This window comes from Emydura macquarii, unplaced genomic scaffold, assembly GCF_026122565.2.
Source record: "Emydura macquarii macquarii isolate MOO-44397 ecotype Brisbane River unplaced genomic scaffold, CSIRO-AGI_Emac_v2 contig_1263, whole genome shotgun sequence".
Lineage (NCBI taxonomy): Eukaryota > Metazoa > Chordata > Testudines > Chelidae > Emydura > Emydura macquarii.
The window spans coordinates 2,785,117-2,803,451 of NW_027131400.1; the positions used below are offsets into that span (position 1 = coordinate 2,785,117).

Sequence of the window (18,335 nt, forward strand, 5' to 3'; positions counted from 1 at the left end):
TTTCTCCTTCTGCTGCTGCCATGTTTTTCTTGCTTCCCTTAGCTGTCCTGAGGCAGCAGCCAGTGGGCTAAGGGACATAAACAATTTAAAGAGCCAGGGCTGCAATAAGGTGACCAGGCATAAGCAAAGGCCTTGTAGACGAGAGCGCTAGACCAAATAGAGAGCCAGAATGGGGCAGGAGGCCAGGACGGGGGTATAGGGAAACTTGAAAAGATGGTGGCAGCTAAAGAAAGCATGAAGATATAGAAGAGACAGCTTCTGGGAGTAATCAAAGAGGTCATTTTTTGCTCAGCTACCGTCTTGGATTAAACAGTGGAAAAGGCCAGTTTGCTGTTTGCATAAATAGGCTCAACTGTATTGACTTCTCTTGATCTGCAGCTGCTTATGGGCTGAATTTGGCCTACTGTCTTGACTTTCTTTCAGGCCGTTAGCTTAGAGCTCTGTGACACTCAGTGGGTGGGATTTTGAGAAACAGCTAAGGCTCAAATCCTCAAAATTATTTAGGCACCTCGCTGCCTCTTTTAGGTGCCTAACTCCACCATTGAGGTGTCACTGGCATTTTCTAACCCACAGCTCAGCTGTTGCTGAGCCCCACGGGTGCCAAAGTCCCAAAAGCATCTAATTTTCACTGGTTGGCATTCACAAAGACACCTGAACACTGATGCTGCTCAACAGCTAATGAGCAGCTCTGAGCCCTCGCTCAGGCTGAAGCAGGATTCTCCGAGGAAACAGGGGAATGCTTTTCCTGCCAGCAGGACCCAATCCCCCCAGAGGCCCATTCAGCGTATGCCTAAGACCTGATAGCTGTCAGACCCCACAGTAGGAGGGCTGGATGCAGGCCACCAATAGGTGGGGAGGTGAGGGAGCACAGGCCTTGCACAAAAGACAAACAAGGACACAGGGAAACATAAGGTGAGCGTGAGAGAGGTATCGCGCGTGAGCAGGAGACAGAGACATGGTTTTGGCTACTGTGTCGCAGGCTGTCTAAGCAGCTGACCTGGCTTAGATGCCTAGCTCCAGGAGAAGGTTTGCAGTTGAGGATCCTGAGTGGACGAAGGCACCTATCTCTGGCCCCATCAGCCACGCACCTCAGGTCTAAGCTCCTCTCCTCAATCCTCTCCTCAGCCTTTCCTACTGACTACTTTAGGTCACTCCCTGGTCAGTGCTGCTGGTTTCTGTGAGTCCTTTTTTAGGCCCCAAACTCTTCCCATGTATTGTATGGGGGGAGGCCTGGGCCACTCCCTTCAGGGCAGTTGATTCCATTGTGCTGCAGGGTGTCTAAAAGTGAGCAGCTGAATGACTGAGCCAATGTCCCCTTTGTTGATCTGCTCCCTAGTCACTTTTGAAAATTTGACACTGTCGCTTCAGTTCTAATTAGCTTCTTTTCTTTTTATATGGGAGGCTGCAAGAGCTGGTCAAAATTTTGAGCTGTCATAATAAATAATAATGAAAACATGGGAAATAATGTCGATGAGCTTTTTTTCCCCAATTTTTCCCTCCCTTTTTCAACCGGCTCTACAAAATACAGCTACACCTGAGTTGGGAAAGCGTCTCCAATCAGAGTGAGGAACGGATAAACCGAATACAAGGGAGTTTAGACTGAGGCTTTGTCTTCACTAGGAAAAATGGTGGAATTTTAGCATGTGTTAGCTCACATGGTAAAATCCTAGCATGGACAAGGCAGGTGCAGTTTTTGAGGCAAACACTCATAAGTCACCCCAAACATGGCAGAGCCTAAGGGATCTGTAGGGCAGTCAGTGCCATCCAAATGGAAGCCCTATACACTCACAGTGGTCTGTCTGCTCGTGTCTCAGCTCTGGTGCTGACACAGCTTGACTGCAACTATGCTGCCAGGGTCCCCTTCTGGCCATGATTTGCAAGATGCAACATATGCATTTGAAGTTAATGCAGCCTGGGCCTGTATGAATACGGCTGGAAGTAGTGATGTGCAATCCTCTAATACCACCCCCCCAGTCTCTCCCTTTCTCCCCTGGACCACCCTGACTCAACCCCTTTCCTTCTACTGGACCCTGAGGGGTTCTCAAATTGGGGATCACGACCCCTCAGGAGGTTGTGAGGTTATTATGGGGGGTTGTGATCTGTCAGCCCCCTCGCATGCAGGTAAGGGTGACATGGCATGGGGGATCATCACATTTTTGGGGGAGGTCATCACAGCCTGAAATATTTTCCAAGGGAAATCTCAGAAAAAAGTTTGAGAACCCCCGGGGATCTATGGAAGGAAGCAAAGAAGGGATACCATGGAGGCACATGAGCCCCATTTATGCATGGAAGGACTCATCTATATGTGGATCTCAGGGAGCATGAGCTGGCTGTATGGTCCTATCTAATTGTACAGACTGGACCACACTTCAGTAACACTATAATTAATGGTACCACACTATAATTTGCTATAGAGTATTTTTTGTTTTGTTTTTATTGGTTATGAAATTGTACTGAGAGTTCAGAGGAAATAATCAATTACCATGTACGCTCCCCTCTCCCCCAATAACCATTAATGTATTAGGTTAAAAATATATTCTTGAAATATCCTCATGGTAAAGAAATAATTTGCCCTATTTAGTCTAGCTGCTCTTTCTAATGATTTACCTAACTGTCCCTTTAAAATGATCTCTATATAAGAGTGCTGTAGATTTGCTTCTCCACAGGAGTATTAGCAGTTCTTGCCCCCCTGATGTGAGTGGTAATTTTGCCATTACCTTCAATGCAAGCAATATAAGTACCTATACTTAAACTGAAGGCAATAAATGGCATTTGTTTTCAAGGAACCCACTTGTATATATTCTTTGTGATATTTTGTGCTTCTCCATCCAACATCATTCTTCGTCCCCATCAGCAGGCACATTGTGTAACAAATGTACTGAAAAAGAATGTGTGGGTCAAGGTCACCATTCAACATCTAAAGGAAAAATATCGTACCGAGGGGGAGCCCTTCAAGGGAAGGCTGTTCTGAACGTCGAAAAAACACGTCCTTTGTCACGTTGGAAAGGCAGCATGATAGCAGGCTGCAAGAACCTGGGGACACTCTTGTTTTCACTCGAATCCTATGAAAGGCACTTTTCATACTCCTGTGCAAAGAGATTAAGCCCAAGGTCTAATGTTCAAAGGTGCTGATGGGAAATAGCCCCTTCCCTACTCTTATTGACTTTAGGCCCTTTGGAAAACCCCAGACCAAAGTTTCAAATGTGGTTGTCTAAAGTAAGTTGCTGGCCTCCCTTTCTCAGGCACCCAATTCTCCCCATGCAATGAATAAGGAGCCTGGGCACCTAACCTGGGCTGCAAATTCTACTGTGCAGCAGGGTGCCTAGGAGATAGGTGCTGCAAGATCTAATTCCCCTTTGTGGGTCTAGCCCCTGGAGCCCAGTAGTTCCATCATTGTATTACAAACCCCCACTGCCCCTGGGAATAGAACCAGCCATCCCTTCTCATTATTAAAGAATAATTAGGAAGCTCTTGCTATTAGTTCCTGGCGTGAAACTCTCCTGGGTTGGCATTAGATCAGCTTCAGTGGAATGTCCTTACCTTTGGCATACATGCTCCTTGACAGCATGAATGAGCTTGGGCGTGGTGGCCTTCAGGTCACGATCCAAGGCATATTCATTTGGTTTAGTATTTAGTTAACTTTCTGGTGATTGTTCGTCCATGTTACTTTCACTGTTGATCTGGCCTCTCCAGATTTCCGCTTGCAAAAAGGGAATCCCTAGCAGATGTAGAATCAGGGTTACTTCTGGGAGAAATTAGTGGTAGCAGCAAAGTCCTCATGACCTGGCAATGCCCTTGGAGTCACAGGCAACTGGGCAGTTGCAGTAATTTGGGCCAGACACAGAATTAGGAGCAGGCAGCTAGAAGGATGGTATAAATTCTCCTATTCAAGGGCTCAGGACAAATTGGTCAGACCACTGCAAATTCAATTCCAGCCTCCTTGTACACATGTATTATGATACAGTCTTTAATTACATGGCCCAGTGTTATTTTTTTCCATAGGTCCCCTCTTGTCTCTTCCCCACCCCACTCTTTGTCTCAGTCACATATTCCTCATTGACACAGGCCCACTCATCAGGCTTCTCATCTCAGTCTCCTTGTCCATCACGTCTTCGTCTCTTCCCTCCAGATTCCCAGTCCCACTATCCTTGCCCAGCCATTACCAGCCCCCTCCAAACCGCTTTTCTTCTCCCTAGCATCCTTGCCCAGGCAGTCCCAATCCTCCACTTCCAACTCCTTATCCAATCTGTCTCTCCTTCACCCTAGCCTCTAATCACTCCCCCATCACATACTCCCCCACCCTCCTAGGCATCCATTCCCAATCTTCCTCCTGGGGCACCTTGTCCAGACTCCGTGTCCACACAAACCCTCCCAGCTCCTTGTCCAAGTCTCTTCATCCAGCTAATCCCAGTTCTCCCACTTTAGGACCCTGGCTCCTCATCAGCTCTATCTTGCTCCCCCACATTGTTCTCCATCCCAGTCTCCTTCCCAGAGAGGTCCCATCTCTCTACCCACTCCTCCTCTGCTCTCAGTTTCACCCCCACCTATTGGCTTCCTTCCCAGCTCCCAGCCTGTACACCATAACAGGATACTTGTCCTAGTCTATGCCCCACACGCACACAAGTGCAGCTCGTCCACGCTGCCTGGGACCAGCGGGGACCAGTTCACTGGGAGCACAGGAGAGACAGGTTTTCTGCTCTCATTTCCACTTCTGTGACCGAGACGTGGCCCAGCCTGCAATCACCCAGAGCTGCAGTCACAGGGGCAGCTCCGCTTCACCCCAGGTTGGATCATACCCAGTGCAGGCAGAAGTTAGCTGCTAAAATTTAAGAAGTTTCTACTGAGCACATGCAAACTGCTATTTTGCAAAGGCTTATAACTGGTCTGAATTTGGGTGAATTTTCTCAGGAACAGCAAGCAGCACATTCTTCCCTCACACTCTCTCTCCCCCCCCCACCCCTCCCCCAATCAAACCCCTACTCTAAAATGAGGGCATTAGAGCTTTTCAAAGAAAAGGTCATCATACTTTAACAGAGGGAAAACCCCATGGTTTGCCCTAGCCTTGTTTTTGAAAATAGATGAACCATTTTGGCTGAAATTTCCAAAGATATTTTGCCTGATGCAGACAGTGCACTTGTAAAATTTCAACACAAACAGTTAAAAGTTGGCAAAGTTATAAGCAACTGAAAACAGGGTCTTATAAGGGACAGTCAGGCAACCTTAATAATAAGTAGTGCTACCAACTTCACCGATTTTAATGCCATTATAAACTGTTGGATTGAACCAGAGGTGTATTAAGTGGTTTATAATGGGGTTATATTCTCTACATTACTTAGTGGCCCATTATTAACATAGTTGTCTGCAATGAATTAAACATGACATTTCAGTGATATCTTTCCAAACAGGTTGATTGTTTCCTGGGTACAGTAGTTCCTAGAACAGCGATAAGGGTCTGGTGCAAGTAGCAACGTAGGAAGTAGGGTCCGCCCTACATGGTGCATTAGCAGAATATCAAGGGATAGAGCCAGTTCAGTTAGAATCCATCATTCAAAACAAACTGTAATTAATTAGTAAGCTCCAGAGGCTGTCCTCCCTCCTTTGTGCCTCTTGCTATTTCCTCATATCCCCAGCCAACAGCAAGAACATTCCTGATTGCATCAGCTTTGATTACTCTACAGATGAAGAAATTCTTCTCTGGCTAGCCAGATAATATTGCAAGCAGCCTGGTGGAGTAGGTACTCATGTTATTTAAACTATATCCATAGTCCTAGAAGATTTAGGCTGTCTACACTACAAATTACTTCAATATAATTTACGTCATTCAGGGGCGTGAATAATCCACACCCCAGAGTGACAAATTACACCAATCTAATCATCCGTGTGGACAACATTTTGTTGGTGGGAGAATTTCTCCTGCCAACATAGACATTGCCTCTTGTGAAGGCAGGAGTTATTAAGCTGACAGGGGAGCTCTCCCCATCACCTTAGAGTGTCTTCATCAGAAGCGCTACAGCGATGCTGCTGTAGTGAAGACATGGCCTTAGATATTACATGAAGAAACGTGGGTCCTCACAAGATGAAGTATTACCCTTATAGGGGGCAGTTTTCCACCTCTTGGGTCTGCTCTTAAACTGGTGCAAATTGGCATCGGCTCTATTGAGGATCTGGTCCCTTGGCACCAGGCCTCTATGTTCTGGAGCTACCTTATTAAAAATATTTGCTACAGGTTTGATCTAATGCCATTGTTTCCTCCCCGCCCTGTTTGCCACACAATTACAGCAGACCCAATAGCCAGATCTATAGTTTAATGGAGCCAGTGTTTCCAGTTGTACAGAGTGCAGCAGTACTCATTCAGGAATGCATTAAATCAAACTTCTTCAATTGTCAGCTCATGTCTAGTTGCTTCTTCAATATTTTTAAGTTGACGTAATTCCCATTTTCGCTGTTTTGCCTCCTATTTTAAAGAGAAAAGTGTGTCGCTTAGGAAACTGTTCTGTAGTGATGCATCATTTGTATAACCACCACAACAGGACTTTTTCAGCAATTAAAGAAAACAAACCAACAACACCACAGACATCTGCTCTATTAGTAAAGGCCTGAGTCTTCTCCCACGCTACTTCCACAGCAGTTTTACTACCCTGATGGCAATAGTTTACTATGGATTCACGCTGGCGTAACAAGAATTTGATGCAGAGAGTGACCAAAGCCCATGGAAGTTAACAATGCCTCCGCTTTGTAGAAGCCAGTAGACTAAATTGTAGGAGTTGGAGCCAGCACTTAGTGTAAAGCCTGGAGAAAGAAATGTGTCTGACCTAAGCTCTGTCTACACACATTTCCCCAAATTCAAACTAGGCCTAAGGCTTAACTAAGTCGGATATTTAAATAAATAAATGAATTACATTTCCAGTTACTGGCTCCTTGTCTACAGTAGTGCGGACACCAGTTTTAATTGCTGGGAAAAGGTCTCTTGTGAAGACAAAGTCTAGGGGCATTCTAAAAAGGAGCTGGATTTGACATGTTTTCATAAGAAGCAAATCCCAGAGATGGGGGCCTGACTTTACGCAAAGCCCTGCAGGGGCTTCATTCATACTCTCCAGCATCCTACTAAGAGTTATATCTCTTGTTGTTCCGTTATTATGTTGTCTTGTTTATATGTTGATCTGGAAGCATGATAAATGTAATTCTTTGCAAACTCAATTAATGCAGCCTCCAACCAAGAATCTGTTCCTTCTGTCTGTATATTTACTGGTTTAGCTCCAAAACGTAATCATTTTAAGCAAGTCCCCAGAAGAGGTTTATTGAAGACAAATAGTGATTGCAAAAAATTTTTGCCTCTATTAATTAATTCACCAAATGTGAGCAACCCTGGCATTAGAACTGTATGGAAGTTTTCCAATAGAAATTACTGATTTTATTGAAATAGAAACACACAGATTTTGATTAAACCTGAGATAATCCAGGCTAGTTTCCAACAGAAACCTGCCTGGTTTCCTGACAACTCATTCACCTGTATGCTTCCCCAGTAACTTGGCAGCCTCCCTGTCAAGTTGCTTGGGAGCTGTGGTTTCCAGGAAGCAGTTTGTTTTGGTGTTTCCTCAACAAAATATTATAGAATTTCACTTCTGCAAGAAATCAAAGTTTGGGAAATTTATTTTGTCCTAAATGAGGATGAAAAGCAAAAGCCTTGAAACCCGAATTTCACTGTGAAAGATGTCCAATGAGCAATAGCATTAAAACACTATTAAAAGGATACACATAAATGCAATACAAGTACAACCCTCATAAAGATTAGAGATGGTAAAAAAATGGGATGAATATTGTTTGAAAGTTTTGTACCACCCACCCATTGATATTCAAATTTAAAAGTGTCAGGATTTGGAAGTTTCTGGACCAGCTCTATAACTGAGCAAAACAAATGGACGTACAAACAAATAAATAAATAAAACAAGCAAATAAATCAAATAAAACCCATCATCATCATAAATGAAACCCTCTCAAAAAACTTGCAAAAATCAACCCTTTTCCCCCCACCCATTGAATTTCAAATATTCTCAACCAGCTTTACTAAAGATGTTTGTGTGGAAAACCCAATTATAAGGTAAGGGTATTATGTATATACACCACTGCCCTCTTCTTGATGAAATCTGAACTGCTTAAATTTGTGTCATGGGCCATTTAGTGGTAACAACCAATGGAGATTCTCCTTTAAATCAAGACGCAGTGCTTGTTACAGGAGAATATGGGTTCTATTATTTAACTATTTTTTCTCTGTGGATTATCTGCACAAAGACTGAGAGAGTCTCAGATGTATTCATTATTTGAAATTAATCACTGATTTCTGCAAGCGATTAATTCTTGGGATGCAGATTGTTCTATTAAGATGGAATATACATTTTGCAGTTCAAGCTGATTAGTTAGCCATCACAGAACAATTAACTAAGTTATATATTTCACAAGTCAACCTTGATGCCTCATTTAAATATGGCTTTTAAGAAAACACCACAAGTCATCCAACCAGGGAACTGAATCATTACCAAATTACTTATGTAACTAACCAACAGGATCTCATAAATTGAGCGTTATACATTCAAATATATTATCTGAAATTTGCTGTTGGTAGATACCTGAGCATACAGGCTACACACTTATTTTGTGACTATTCATGCTAGTAGAGTTCATGAAAAAGCTGTGTAATTTAAATTCTTTATCAGCAGAATTAAGAACTTCCTGAACTGTCATTGGAAAGATCTGGATTTACCCTCCAGATGTTGCTAGAAAGTCAAGCATGTCAGAAAATGTATGAAAAGTGCATTTACCAGAAGTTTTTTTTCAAATTTCCTTTTTCTTCTTTTTCTTACTAGAGGATCTTTTATCCCAGGAATTTCAGTAACCAGCCATGCAAATGGACTTTTAGAAGCTACTTTGGCTGTTGTCTTAGATGGCTCAGCAGTGACATCAGCTGCTGCACTTACTATAGGGGGAAGCACTGTCTTAGAACTTGGCTCTTCACTGGATGCCTCTGAAGCCAACACTGTTGAAAGTCGTCTTCTAGGAACTGCAGCCCAAAAGCTGTGGCTCTTCTCTTCACTTGATTCCTCTGGGTCCAATACTGTGGAGAGCTTTCTTGGAAAAGTGACTTGAGAAATGAGCTTGTCAAGTGTTAGTTGTTCTTGGGATGATACTTGCTTTTGGAATGATGATTTTGGCATTGGAGACCCATAGAATCTTTTACTGGTGTCTTGTTCTCTGATAGACTGATTCATCAGATCCACCAGAGATAACATACTTTGGAAGAACGTTGAATCTACTGGAGTGCTATGTTTCATCGCTGCCTTTTTCAACGATCTTTTGACATTTAAGAAAGAATCTTCTTCCTCTGACATCTTCTAATAGGTTGTGTGTCTTTAATGAGAAAAAAAAGTTAGGCTTTGAAAGACTAGGCAATCGATTACCATGTGTACCGTGATGGCACAATAGGAATGAGACAATCATCATTAGGGCAATTTCATTGTAGAATTCTATTCATCATGTTTATTCTCTGCCACAAGCTGTGTGTTTCTTTCTTTGTTTTTAAAGGGGGGGGTGAGGGCAGTTTAAGTTACCCTAGTGTTTAAAAAAAAATACTCCTAAGTACTTTTATCTTTTGTCAGACTTTACATGGCGTTACTCCTTTTGGAGAAGTAAAAATTTCATTTTAAAACAACAGGAAGGAGCATTAGAAGATTGCTTACTGCAAAACCAGTATATGCAGTTTTCTTCCTTTAAAAAAAAATAGGAGAAGGAAGAACTCTCAGGTGTGGAGCTGTACACTAGGACTTTCATTTATTTAAAGATCTTTCAGGATACCTGAAACATTCATTCAAATAATGGAAGCTAGGATAATCCGGTTCCTCTTAGTTCAATATAGAGAGATAATAATCCTCTTGGGTTGCAGAATTTAAATGGTAGGTGATAATTGCTGTATTCCAAGCAGATTAGTGTAGTGTAACCCAATTGTAGAAGTGAAACTTCACTATAAAAAGGACAGAAAACTCAACAAATTAACACTCTGAGGATATTCCACTCTAGTCTGAGAAAGAGCTTGAAGTAACAGGCAACACTTCCCCTGATTTCAGTGAAATAGGCTCAGACCACATGCAGCATTTAGCTGTGCTCAAATTGACTGTAAAGAGAGCCCATTGTATTTGAAAATAATTCCTTCTTTTACTTACCTGCCAGGACCTAACTTCAGGATCCTGCAAGATCTAAAGAGAACACATACACCTAAAGAAGAATCAAGAAAGCAGCTCTGGTCTGCTTTACCTGTTTGGGTCAGATCCTGCAGTAACAATTTGCCAAGGCACAGCCGCATAGGCACCCAGCACAGTACAATGTATGCACCCTTAATAATGCCACCAATGCTAGCAGAGGAACAAAGAACCTTTGACATTTTAAGAGAAAAATCATGAGATCTTTAAAATGCATTTATTTTCACTTTGAAGGTCATACCAGTACTGGGTTAGTGTTCTTATCAATCTTATACTTTATAAAGCAGTTCATTCATAAAATTTGTAATGTAAAAATTTTAAATGGCTGTTTAAACTAAACTTACAAGTGTCTGTACTCCAAACAAAACAGAGCAAAATAACTTACAACAAAACAACCAGTCCTTCTTGCTAAAGAAGCTGCTTCTCTGCTGCTTGCCACCCTGTGTAGTCCTTTGCACCTGTGCTAATTACTATCATGAGGGTTTAGCAGACTTTTACACCCATCTTGCACAGGGGTGAGACACGGGGTGAGACAATCTGAAGAATCAGGAACATTAACACTTTTAAAACCACTAAAACATCCTTTTAAAGATATTTCTCATCAGGACTGCTTTCATTCTGCTGTATCTTCCTTTTAAAAAAATTAGTTTGTGCTGTATTGTAATAGAACTAATATCTTAGAGAAGCTGCTTTTTCTTTCCCTCTGAAAGGTGTCTGCGGCCACAGATTTTTTTCATTAACTAAATCATGACTTTAAAAGAAAATAATCTTTGTTTCTATAGAAACCCAATTGAGGTAATTACAATGCTAGTAGTATTAAGAGGGATTCTTTTTAATTAATAAAGCTTAGGGTTACTTAGCAGCTAACTTAAAAGCCTTCTCTAATAAGCACTTTAATTAAAGAAATAAAGTAAGCACAACCATTGGTTAAAGCATAACTATTAAACTGAACATTAGTTCTGTTCTAAAGTTAGACCTCTGTCTTAGACTTCATTTCCAATAGATGTGTCTGATGAGGCTAGCCATAAAGGATAAATCCTTTGCTGTTTTTAGAGATTTCCTCCCTTCCCCATTTCCAGGTCGATCATTTGAACAGATAAACAGGACATAAAAGAAAAAAGAAACAAACAAACAAACCCAGACAAAAACAACACGTACTGGAACATTGGGGTCTCTAGTGTGAGGACCAGTCCACAGCTTTTAATTGTTTTGGCAATAATGAAACCAGCTAGCTGACTTAATCTAAAGAGATTTAGACCAGAAATAAGGTGTAACTTTTTAACAGTGAGAGTAATTAACCACTGGAACAATTTACAAAGGGTCATAGCAGATTTTCTATCACTGGCCATTTTAAAATGAAGACTGGATGTTTTTCTACAAGATCTGCAATAGGAATTATTTTGGGGAAGGTCTATGGCCCATGTCATACAGGAGGCCTGACTAAAGGATTACAGTGGTCCCTTCTGGCATTGGAATCTATGGAAAATGTCTTACCAGTCCTGCTAGACCAATGCAACACAAATACAGCTCTTTAGTACTATTCTCCTGGTTCCAAGTCAGCTGTTTTGGTTTTCTGCTACAACTGGTCTCTTATAGCCCAAATAGCTTCCCAGAATCCTTTGCTGTAGTGGGGGATGGTAATTCATCCTCCAAGTTTCCCCAGTCACATACTAGATCACTTCTAATCTGCTCTAAATTTCAAAGTGAAGAAAAAATAAAAGCAAAAAGAGCCTCATCGCAAGGAAAGCCTCTCTTCCTTGTTGCACTTCGACTCCCAAAAGTGCTCCTGGCATCACACAGCTGTTCAGAGTACTCTGAGAATCTGGCCCCAAGATTTTTCCTGTACAAGGGCAAAACATTTTTCATTTTTCTTGAATATTTTCTTCTCCTCCCAAAAGAGCAAGAACACAAGCAGACGGTTGCTATGACATGAAACTCTCTTCCAAAAATTAAAATAATGGGGAGTAGTCATCTGCAGTAAATCGTAATTTTAGTTGTGGTCAGGATTTTACCACGTTTGCAGCAAAAGGACATATTCAGTTGTGGAAATGGCAAATCTTTGTTTTGAAACAAATGCACCCAACATATCAGTTACTGGATGAGAAATGTACTGAACTGATATTATATATTTTACCTGTAGCACTCAGTTTAGCTTTCAAAGTATGTTAGAAATTATATACACACAGCAGCACCACTGAAGTACAGCCACCTCTGAGGTGCAACCTCTTAAACAAGTTATGCACACTACATTGCAAAGCAAACTATGTGGTGGTTTCCACTTACAAGGACACTGAGCCAACTCCCTCCTCAAAGTGTGCTATGTGATCTGTAATATCCATGCAACACAGACAAGACAAGACCTCATTTTAGTGTCTTATCCAAGTGACCCCACATTGTCAAGGGCATGGAATTTATTTAATCTATCACATAAAGATGAACGGCTGAGTTGACCTTGCTGGGATTTGAACTTGCAGTTCTAGAGAGCTTAGGTACAGCAAACCTAATCTTAGACCACTAAATCGCCCCTTGTTAGCTGTATTAATAATTGCACTATGAATAGAGAACTATGAGTTTAGGAATAACAGTCTGTCAGTATATGGGGCAAGCTGCTTGGTTTAAGTTATGTGCCCCATAGGAATTGAAAGAGACCTTGAGAAATGGAGGCACACAATCACATGGCTTGCACAAGTAAACATCCTGAAAATAAACAGTTTGTTCAGGATAAGCTATTTATTGCATATACTCCCAGTGGAGGTTCCTTACAAGAACATTTAGAGAACTAAACAAAAGCTATTTTGAGATATTTGTGGCTGGGCAAAAATCCCAGAGTAAAGCCCTCAGTTCTTTATAAACATAGGAGAAGGCAGACCAGCCCTTACCTCATTTTGAATATTAATAGTTAGCTTTTCAAACGAGGGGTATTGTGGCTTGGTGGAAGAACCAGCTAGATCGTGACTGTACCTTACAGAGCTGGAAAGCCAATTCTTTGTATAATGCAGAGCAGAGAGTGATGTCTTGACATAGCATTTCCCTGTTTTTACTATCCTGCCGTGTCACCCTGGAACCCAACATCGTTGCCTGTTTCAGCCAGGCTGTGATGCAAATATCACTGTGTAATGCCAGGCTGTTGAGGCAGCATTAGTTTGTGGTTCGTAGTAATTTGGCATCACCTTATTCCATGAGTGCTTTTACACAGAGCAGCAAGATGGGAGGAGGAGAACACAGAATGGGCTAGCAAGTTGAGAACACACTCAGGGTCCATGCCCCACTTGTACTACTTGCACTGAAACCTGGGCTATGCTAGTTTCACTATTAATGTTACTTCCAGCTGCTAGCTGGATTCAAGGTAGCTCAGATAGGCCAGCTTATGTACTGCTTTTGCTGTGTAGACATAGCCTATGCATCCCTTTAATGGGTTCTTATTGCATATTGGAGCAAATTGAAACTTTTCATCCTTGCCTTCCAGGCCCTGTGTAACTCAGTTCTGTACCTGCGTCTTTTTCCTTATTGCCCCCTATGCGTAGAACTCCATTTCACAAAACCATTACCCTTCTCTTCATTCCAATTCCCCCTTCAGGAGCCGTCTGTTCTTTAGTGCTCACAAGAAGGGAGCTAATAATGTAACGGTAATGGCTTTGCTGATTTGCAAGTGAGTATTGCTGTTAATCTCAGCTGCTGGTTGATCTGAAGATTCGTGTCTTTTGAGGTAGATTGAGGGGGGGGGGGGTTGTGCTCAGCGTAGGGCTACTGTGATCTTTGTCATGAGGAAGGGGCTAAAGAGGAATGGGTGGATTTTGGCAGCTGTAAGGTACAGAGAAAAGGGCGTCCATGTCTCCCTCAGCAGTCTTCCTCTTCCCCGGCTGCTCTCTTTGCTTTCAGCTAATAACATGAGTCAGAAAGACATGTTACAATACAAGACAGAGTGAGAGAAAATGGTATTTGCCCCTCTGAATCTGTTTTGTTGTTTGACAGCCCCTTTTCTCTATGCTGTCTCTGGTAGGCTTAGGGCTAGTCTACACTAAAAGCAGCTGCATCCTGTATCATGTCTGGTGAAGATGCTCTGTGCCGCCGATCAGTATAATTACTCCACCTCCATGAGAGGTGGAAGCTCTGTCAGTGTGGACAGTGCTTAGGTCACTGTAACTTACATCACTCAGGAGGGATGACTTTTTCACACCCCCTGAGTGACGTGCATTATATCAACTTAAGCTGTAGTGTAGACCTGCCCTCAGACACTTTTGCTAAACCTCCTGTCACGAGTTGTGATCCAAGAACCCTTGAGTGCCAACTGGCAAGGGGGGTTACAAAAATATCCTGAATCTGGTACATACATACTGGGTCACCAAAGAACGCTATGTGAGGTCTTAAATGAAAGCCAGGGTCCCCCTGGTCATTGTTATTTGTTGTGAAATGTATGTACAGATACTAGGTAAGGAGTTCTGGATGTATACAGAGAACGTGTTCTCAGACTGTGTAGCAAAGCAGGGATGGAGAAACAGGTTTCCTGTCATACAAAAGACATTTATTCACCTGTCTGTCTGTTGAAATGTAAATGAAGTATTGTCTCAATTCACAATGGGTCATCCATCATCCATCTAAGTTGAATGCAGATAAAGGACTGTTAGCAGTTCAGAAAGGAACTAACAGCTGTAGAAATGCAGTGGGGGAAGAGAACCTTATCTTGTGGTTTGCCAGACTATAACTGGGGACCAAAGATGATGTTCCCATCATCCTGCACCTAGGTGTAAACAGGCAGCGTGTTTACATTCATGCACAAGGCATCACATTCAGCCTTGGGTGAAGCTGCTGCAAGAGACTTTGAATGAAATAAACGTCTTTAGCCAGGAAGTTTAGTTAAGTGTAGTCTTTAGAAAGCATGTTATGATTTTGTTTTATGTGTAATTGTTTGTTTCCATGAGTCTTTCTTCCTTAAAAGCTATTTCTTGAATCAGTCATTAAAAAAAAAGCCTTTGTTTTCACTATAAATATATCTAACTGCTGTCATATCAAGCAAGGTGCTGATCCTGAGTTGAATCATACGAGCTGATGTGTACACTGTTTCCTTGGGAATAACAGACCTGGTATGACTGTGAATGATAAGGGCCTGGAGGTTGGAATGGTGACGAATCACCATATAGTATTACAATGGACAAGTTTGAGTGCTAGAACATTCTGAGAGCAGGGCTTCTTAGCACTAGACAGTGGAAAAATCACTGAAAAGGCCAAATTCGCAATTGGCACCGACATGAGCCATGGATGTTTGTCCAGGCCCTGGGTAAGCAGCTGTGCTGCTGTGGAAGACCAATGGTTATGGTCAGCCAATGGTCAGTTCGCCTAGTGTGTACACGCAGAGGTGTGTAATGGTAAATCTGGGACTAACTAACCTGGGTCAACTGACCCTCTAGAACAACGTGACATCGAGTGCCCAAGTGAATAGTTAGTGAAAAAGTGTCATCAGCCAATCCCTGCAGCCCCCTCCCAATTATGAATTAATTATGTTAGATGATACGCTAACAAAATAGATTTTGCATATCTTGGGGCCATAATGTTTTGTTCAGAGTTACGAACATTTCAGAGTTATGAACAACCTCCATTCCTGAGGTGTTTGTAACTCTGAGGTTCTACTGTATATATATACACACACACACACACACACACATATGTCCAAAGCGGCTGGTCATACTGTTGGACAGAAGAGGCACTTCGGAACCAGAGGGCCTTAGGGTAACCTAGACCCTGCTACGAGGGACTCAGAAAATAGATCAAGTACCTGAAGGAATCAAAAGACGAATGCTACAGGCTTCACCTAGACATGATAGCTATACCGGTTTTGTTTACCAATCAGCATAGGGTTTATGCTTGGGAAATTGAGGCTTGCTAAGGAGAGGCATTGTATAGTCTTTCCTGTTTGTCTGTGATACCTGCTTTCAAATAAATAGCTCTGCATTGAAGAAATTGAATCCTGGTCTTCACTGGTACGATTATTGGGTGCCCAGCTGTGGGTACATAAATTGAGCCTGGCCCAACGCTGGACCCTACGACGGAATGCTTTAAAGAGGCTTTGGGACTGTGCACACCTATAGTTAACCTGCAAGGCAAAGTAAGGGCTGGCATAGCCCAGAAGAGAGAGCTTGGGTGGCTAACAGAGTAGAGGTGCAAGGGAGGTGACACATAGTTAAACACAAGGAAGTCTCTCTCAGGCTGGAGGCAGGGGCAGAGAGATGAATCACAGTCCTGGGTATCCTAAGAACCATCACACAACACGTATCTTATTTATTGCTCTTCTTCTTGAGGGCTGGATCCAAAGCCCATTGAAGTTTTCCCAATGATTTAACTTGACTTTTAGTCTTTAACTCATTCTTTTTATTCCTCCTGGGTATTCTGGTCTCATATTTGCTATTTATTTCATCTTCTCCTTTTCCTTTCCCTCACGCTACCCTCTTCATTTCTCCCCTTTTTTTCCTCTTCCCTTTTCGTTATTGCTCTTTTATCACTGTGCTGCACTCCTTGATGATCAGTCCTCTCTTTTTGCCTGCACACCTTTGACTCCTAATTCCCGGCCACCATTTGGTTTCCACTTCTGTACTGTGACAGTGATAAAGAACCACACAGCTGCTTTCTTCTAACACTGAACCATGAACTTTACCAGACTAAGGAAACACTATTAACCCTAAAACTGTTTCTGTCTCACTCAGCACTACTGTTGTGCTTAGAACTTTCCTCAGCTAACTTATGAACTGGTTTGTGGTTGTTTGAATGATTCTAGTACACGTATTCTCACATTTTCTCTCACTCCCCCCTTTTCTGTCTAAACAATATTTCACAAAAAATTAGGATTTAATATCAAATTATAGCTCTAGAGCATAGTTTCTCAACCTGTAATATGCGTACCCCTGGGGATACGCGAGACACAGGCAGGGGGTATGCAGCAAAAAACCCAGTTAAGGGAGGTGGGCGGCAGCCACCGACTTCTAGGGAAGCCAGGAGGCAGTCGCCCGCTCCCTGCCCGGTCCCAGCTCCCAGCAGGGTGATAAATGGCAGCCACCCCAGTCCTGGGAAGCCGGGCAGCAGTCACTGGCTTCTTGGGACACAGGGCGGCAGCTGCCCGCATCCCATCTGGTCCCAGATCCCAGGCCTGGCAGCAACCTCCTCACAGCTGGGTGGCTGCCACCCGTACCCTGGCTCCAAGCTGAGAGAGCCTCCCGCACCTTGGCTTGAAGATGGGCAGCAGCTGTCTGCTGCCTGCCCACATCCCTGGGTCCCAGCCTATGTGGAAGCCTCCTCCGCCCCAGCTCGGATTGGGTGGCAAACGCCCACCTCCCGGACTGGCAGCCAGGTGGCAGCTCCCCACCCCGGCTCAAAGCCCAGTGCCCAGAAAGCCAGGCGGAGAGTCCAGCGGCTTGCCCAGTCCTGAAGCTGGTCTCTACCCACAGATTTACTTGTCAATTTCACTGCTCTAGCTGAGTAGTGAAATTGACAACTATGACAGCCCCAGATTTTACCAGTATAAAAATCTTAAGAGGGGCCCACATGGTGTGATTTGCTCCAGGCCCGCACCCCCCCTAGGGATGGCCATGGGGAGTGCTGCTGTCCACTCTGGTGGGCCGCTAGTGCCTGCTCATACCTCACAAGTTTCCACCTGTGTGAGGAGAACAGCAGGTGACCCTGCCATCAGGCCTTAGTGATTGGCTGACGTTGACCTTTGCTCCTATGTGGAGGAAGGGAAGGATGGGCGAAACAGCAGGGGGTTTTGTGATCACAACCACACAGTGTTGCAGAACTCAGAACTCTCCTGCTTTACGAGAAATACAGTCGTCCAGTGGTAAAGGGGAAAAAGATTGTATTTCTCCGAGTGGAAAATTGAGTGTTGGGATACTTATTAAAATTTTCAGTCGTTAAGGGATACTTGCTACTTAAAAGGTTGAGAAACACTGCTCTAGAGCATAGTTTCTCAACCTGTGGTACGCGTACCCATAGGGGTACATGAGACACAGGCAGGGAGTACCTGGCGAAAAACAGAGTGAAGGGGAGGCAGGTGGCAGCTGCCAACTTCTAGGGAAGCCGGGCGGCAGCAGCCTGCCTCCCACT

General features: G+C 43.2%; 1 protein-coding gene across 3 annotated transcripts; it reads right to left on the reverse strand.

Annotated features, from left to right (window-relative positions):
• Positions 1 to 5,791: 5,791 nt before the first annotated feature.
• Positions 5,792 to 11,803, reverse strand: CCDC201 (coiled-coil domain containing 201). Of its 3 annotated transcripts, none has more exons than XM_067550334.1 (3): positions 11,742 to 11,803; positions 8,817 to 9,402; positions 5,792 to 6,454 (listed from the first exon to the last, which is right to left on the reverse strand). In XM_067550334.1, exons 2-3 carry the CDS (start codon positions 9,381 to 9,383, stop codon positions 6,368 to 6,370), a joined length of 654 nt encoding a protein of 217 aa, XP_067406435.1. In that variant the 5' UTR covers positions 9,384 to 9,402; positions 11,742 to 11,803; the 3' UTR covers positions 5,792 to 6,367. The 3 variants fall into 3 exon arrangements, with proteins under 3 accessions (XP_067406435.1, XP_067406436.1, XP_067406437.1); XM_067550335.1 differs by lacking the exon at positions 11,742 to 11,803 and adding an exon at positions 10,633 to 10,774; XM_067550336.1 differs by lacking the exon at positions 11,742 to 11,803 and adding an exon at positions 10,592 to 10,609.
• Positions 11,804 to 18,335: the final 6,532 nt, after the last annotated feature.

What these genes read in the sequence shown, in the direction of transcription:
- CCDC201 (XM_067550334.1), bottom strand. Translation starts at nt 9,383, where the DNA reads ATGTCAGAGGAAGAAGATTCTTTCTTAAATGTCAAAAGATCGTTGAAA. An exon ending in AATTTGAAAAAAAACTTCTG is followed by an intron (nt 6,455 to 8,816) that starts GTAAATGCACTT and finishes TCTTTAAAATAG; the next exon opens with GAGGCAAAACAGCGAAAATG.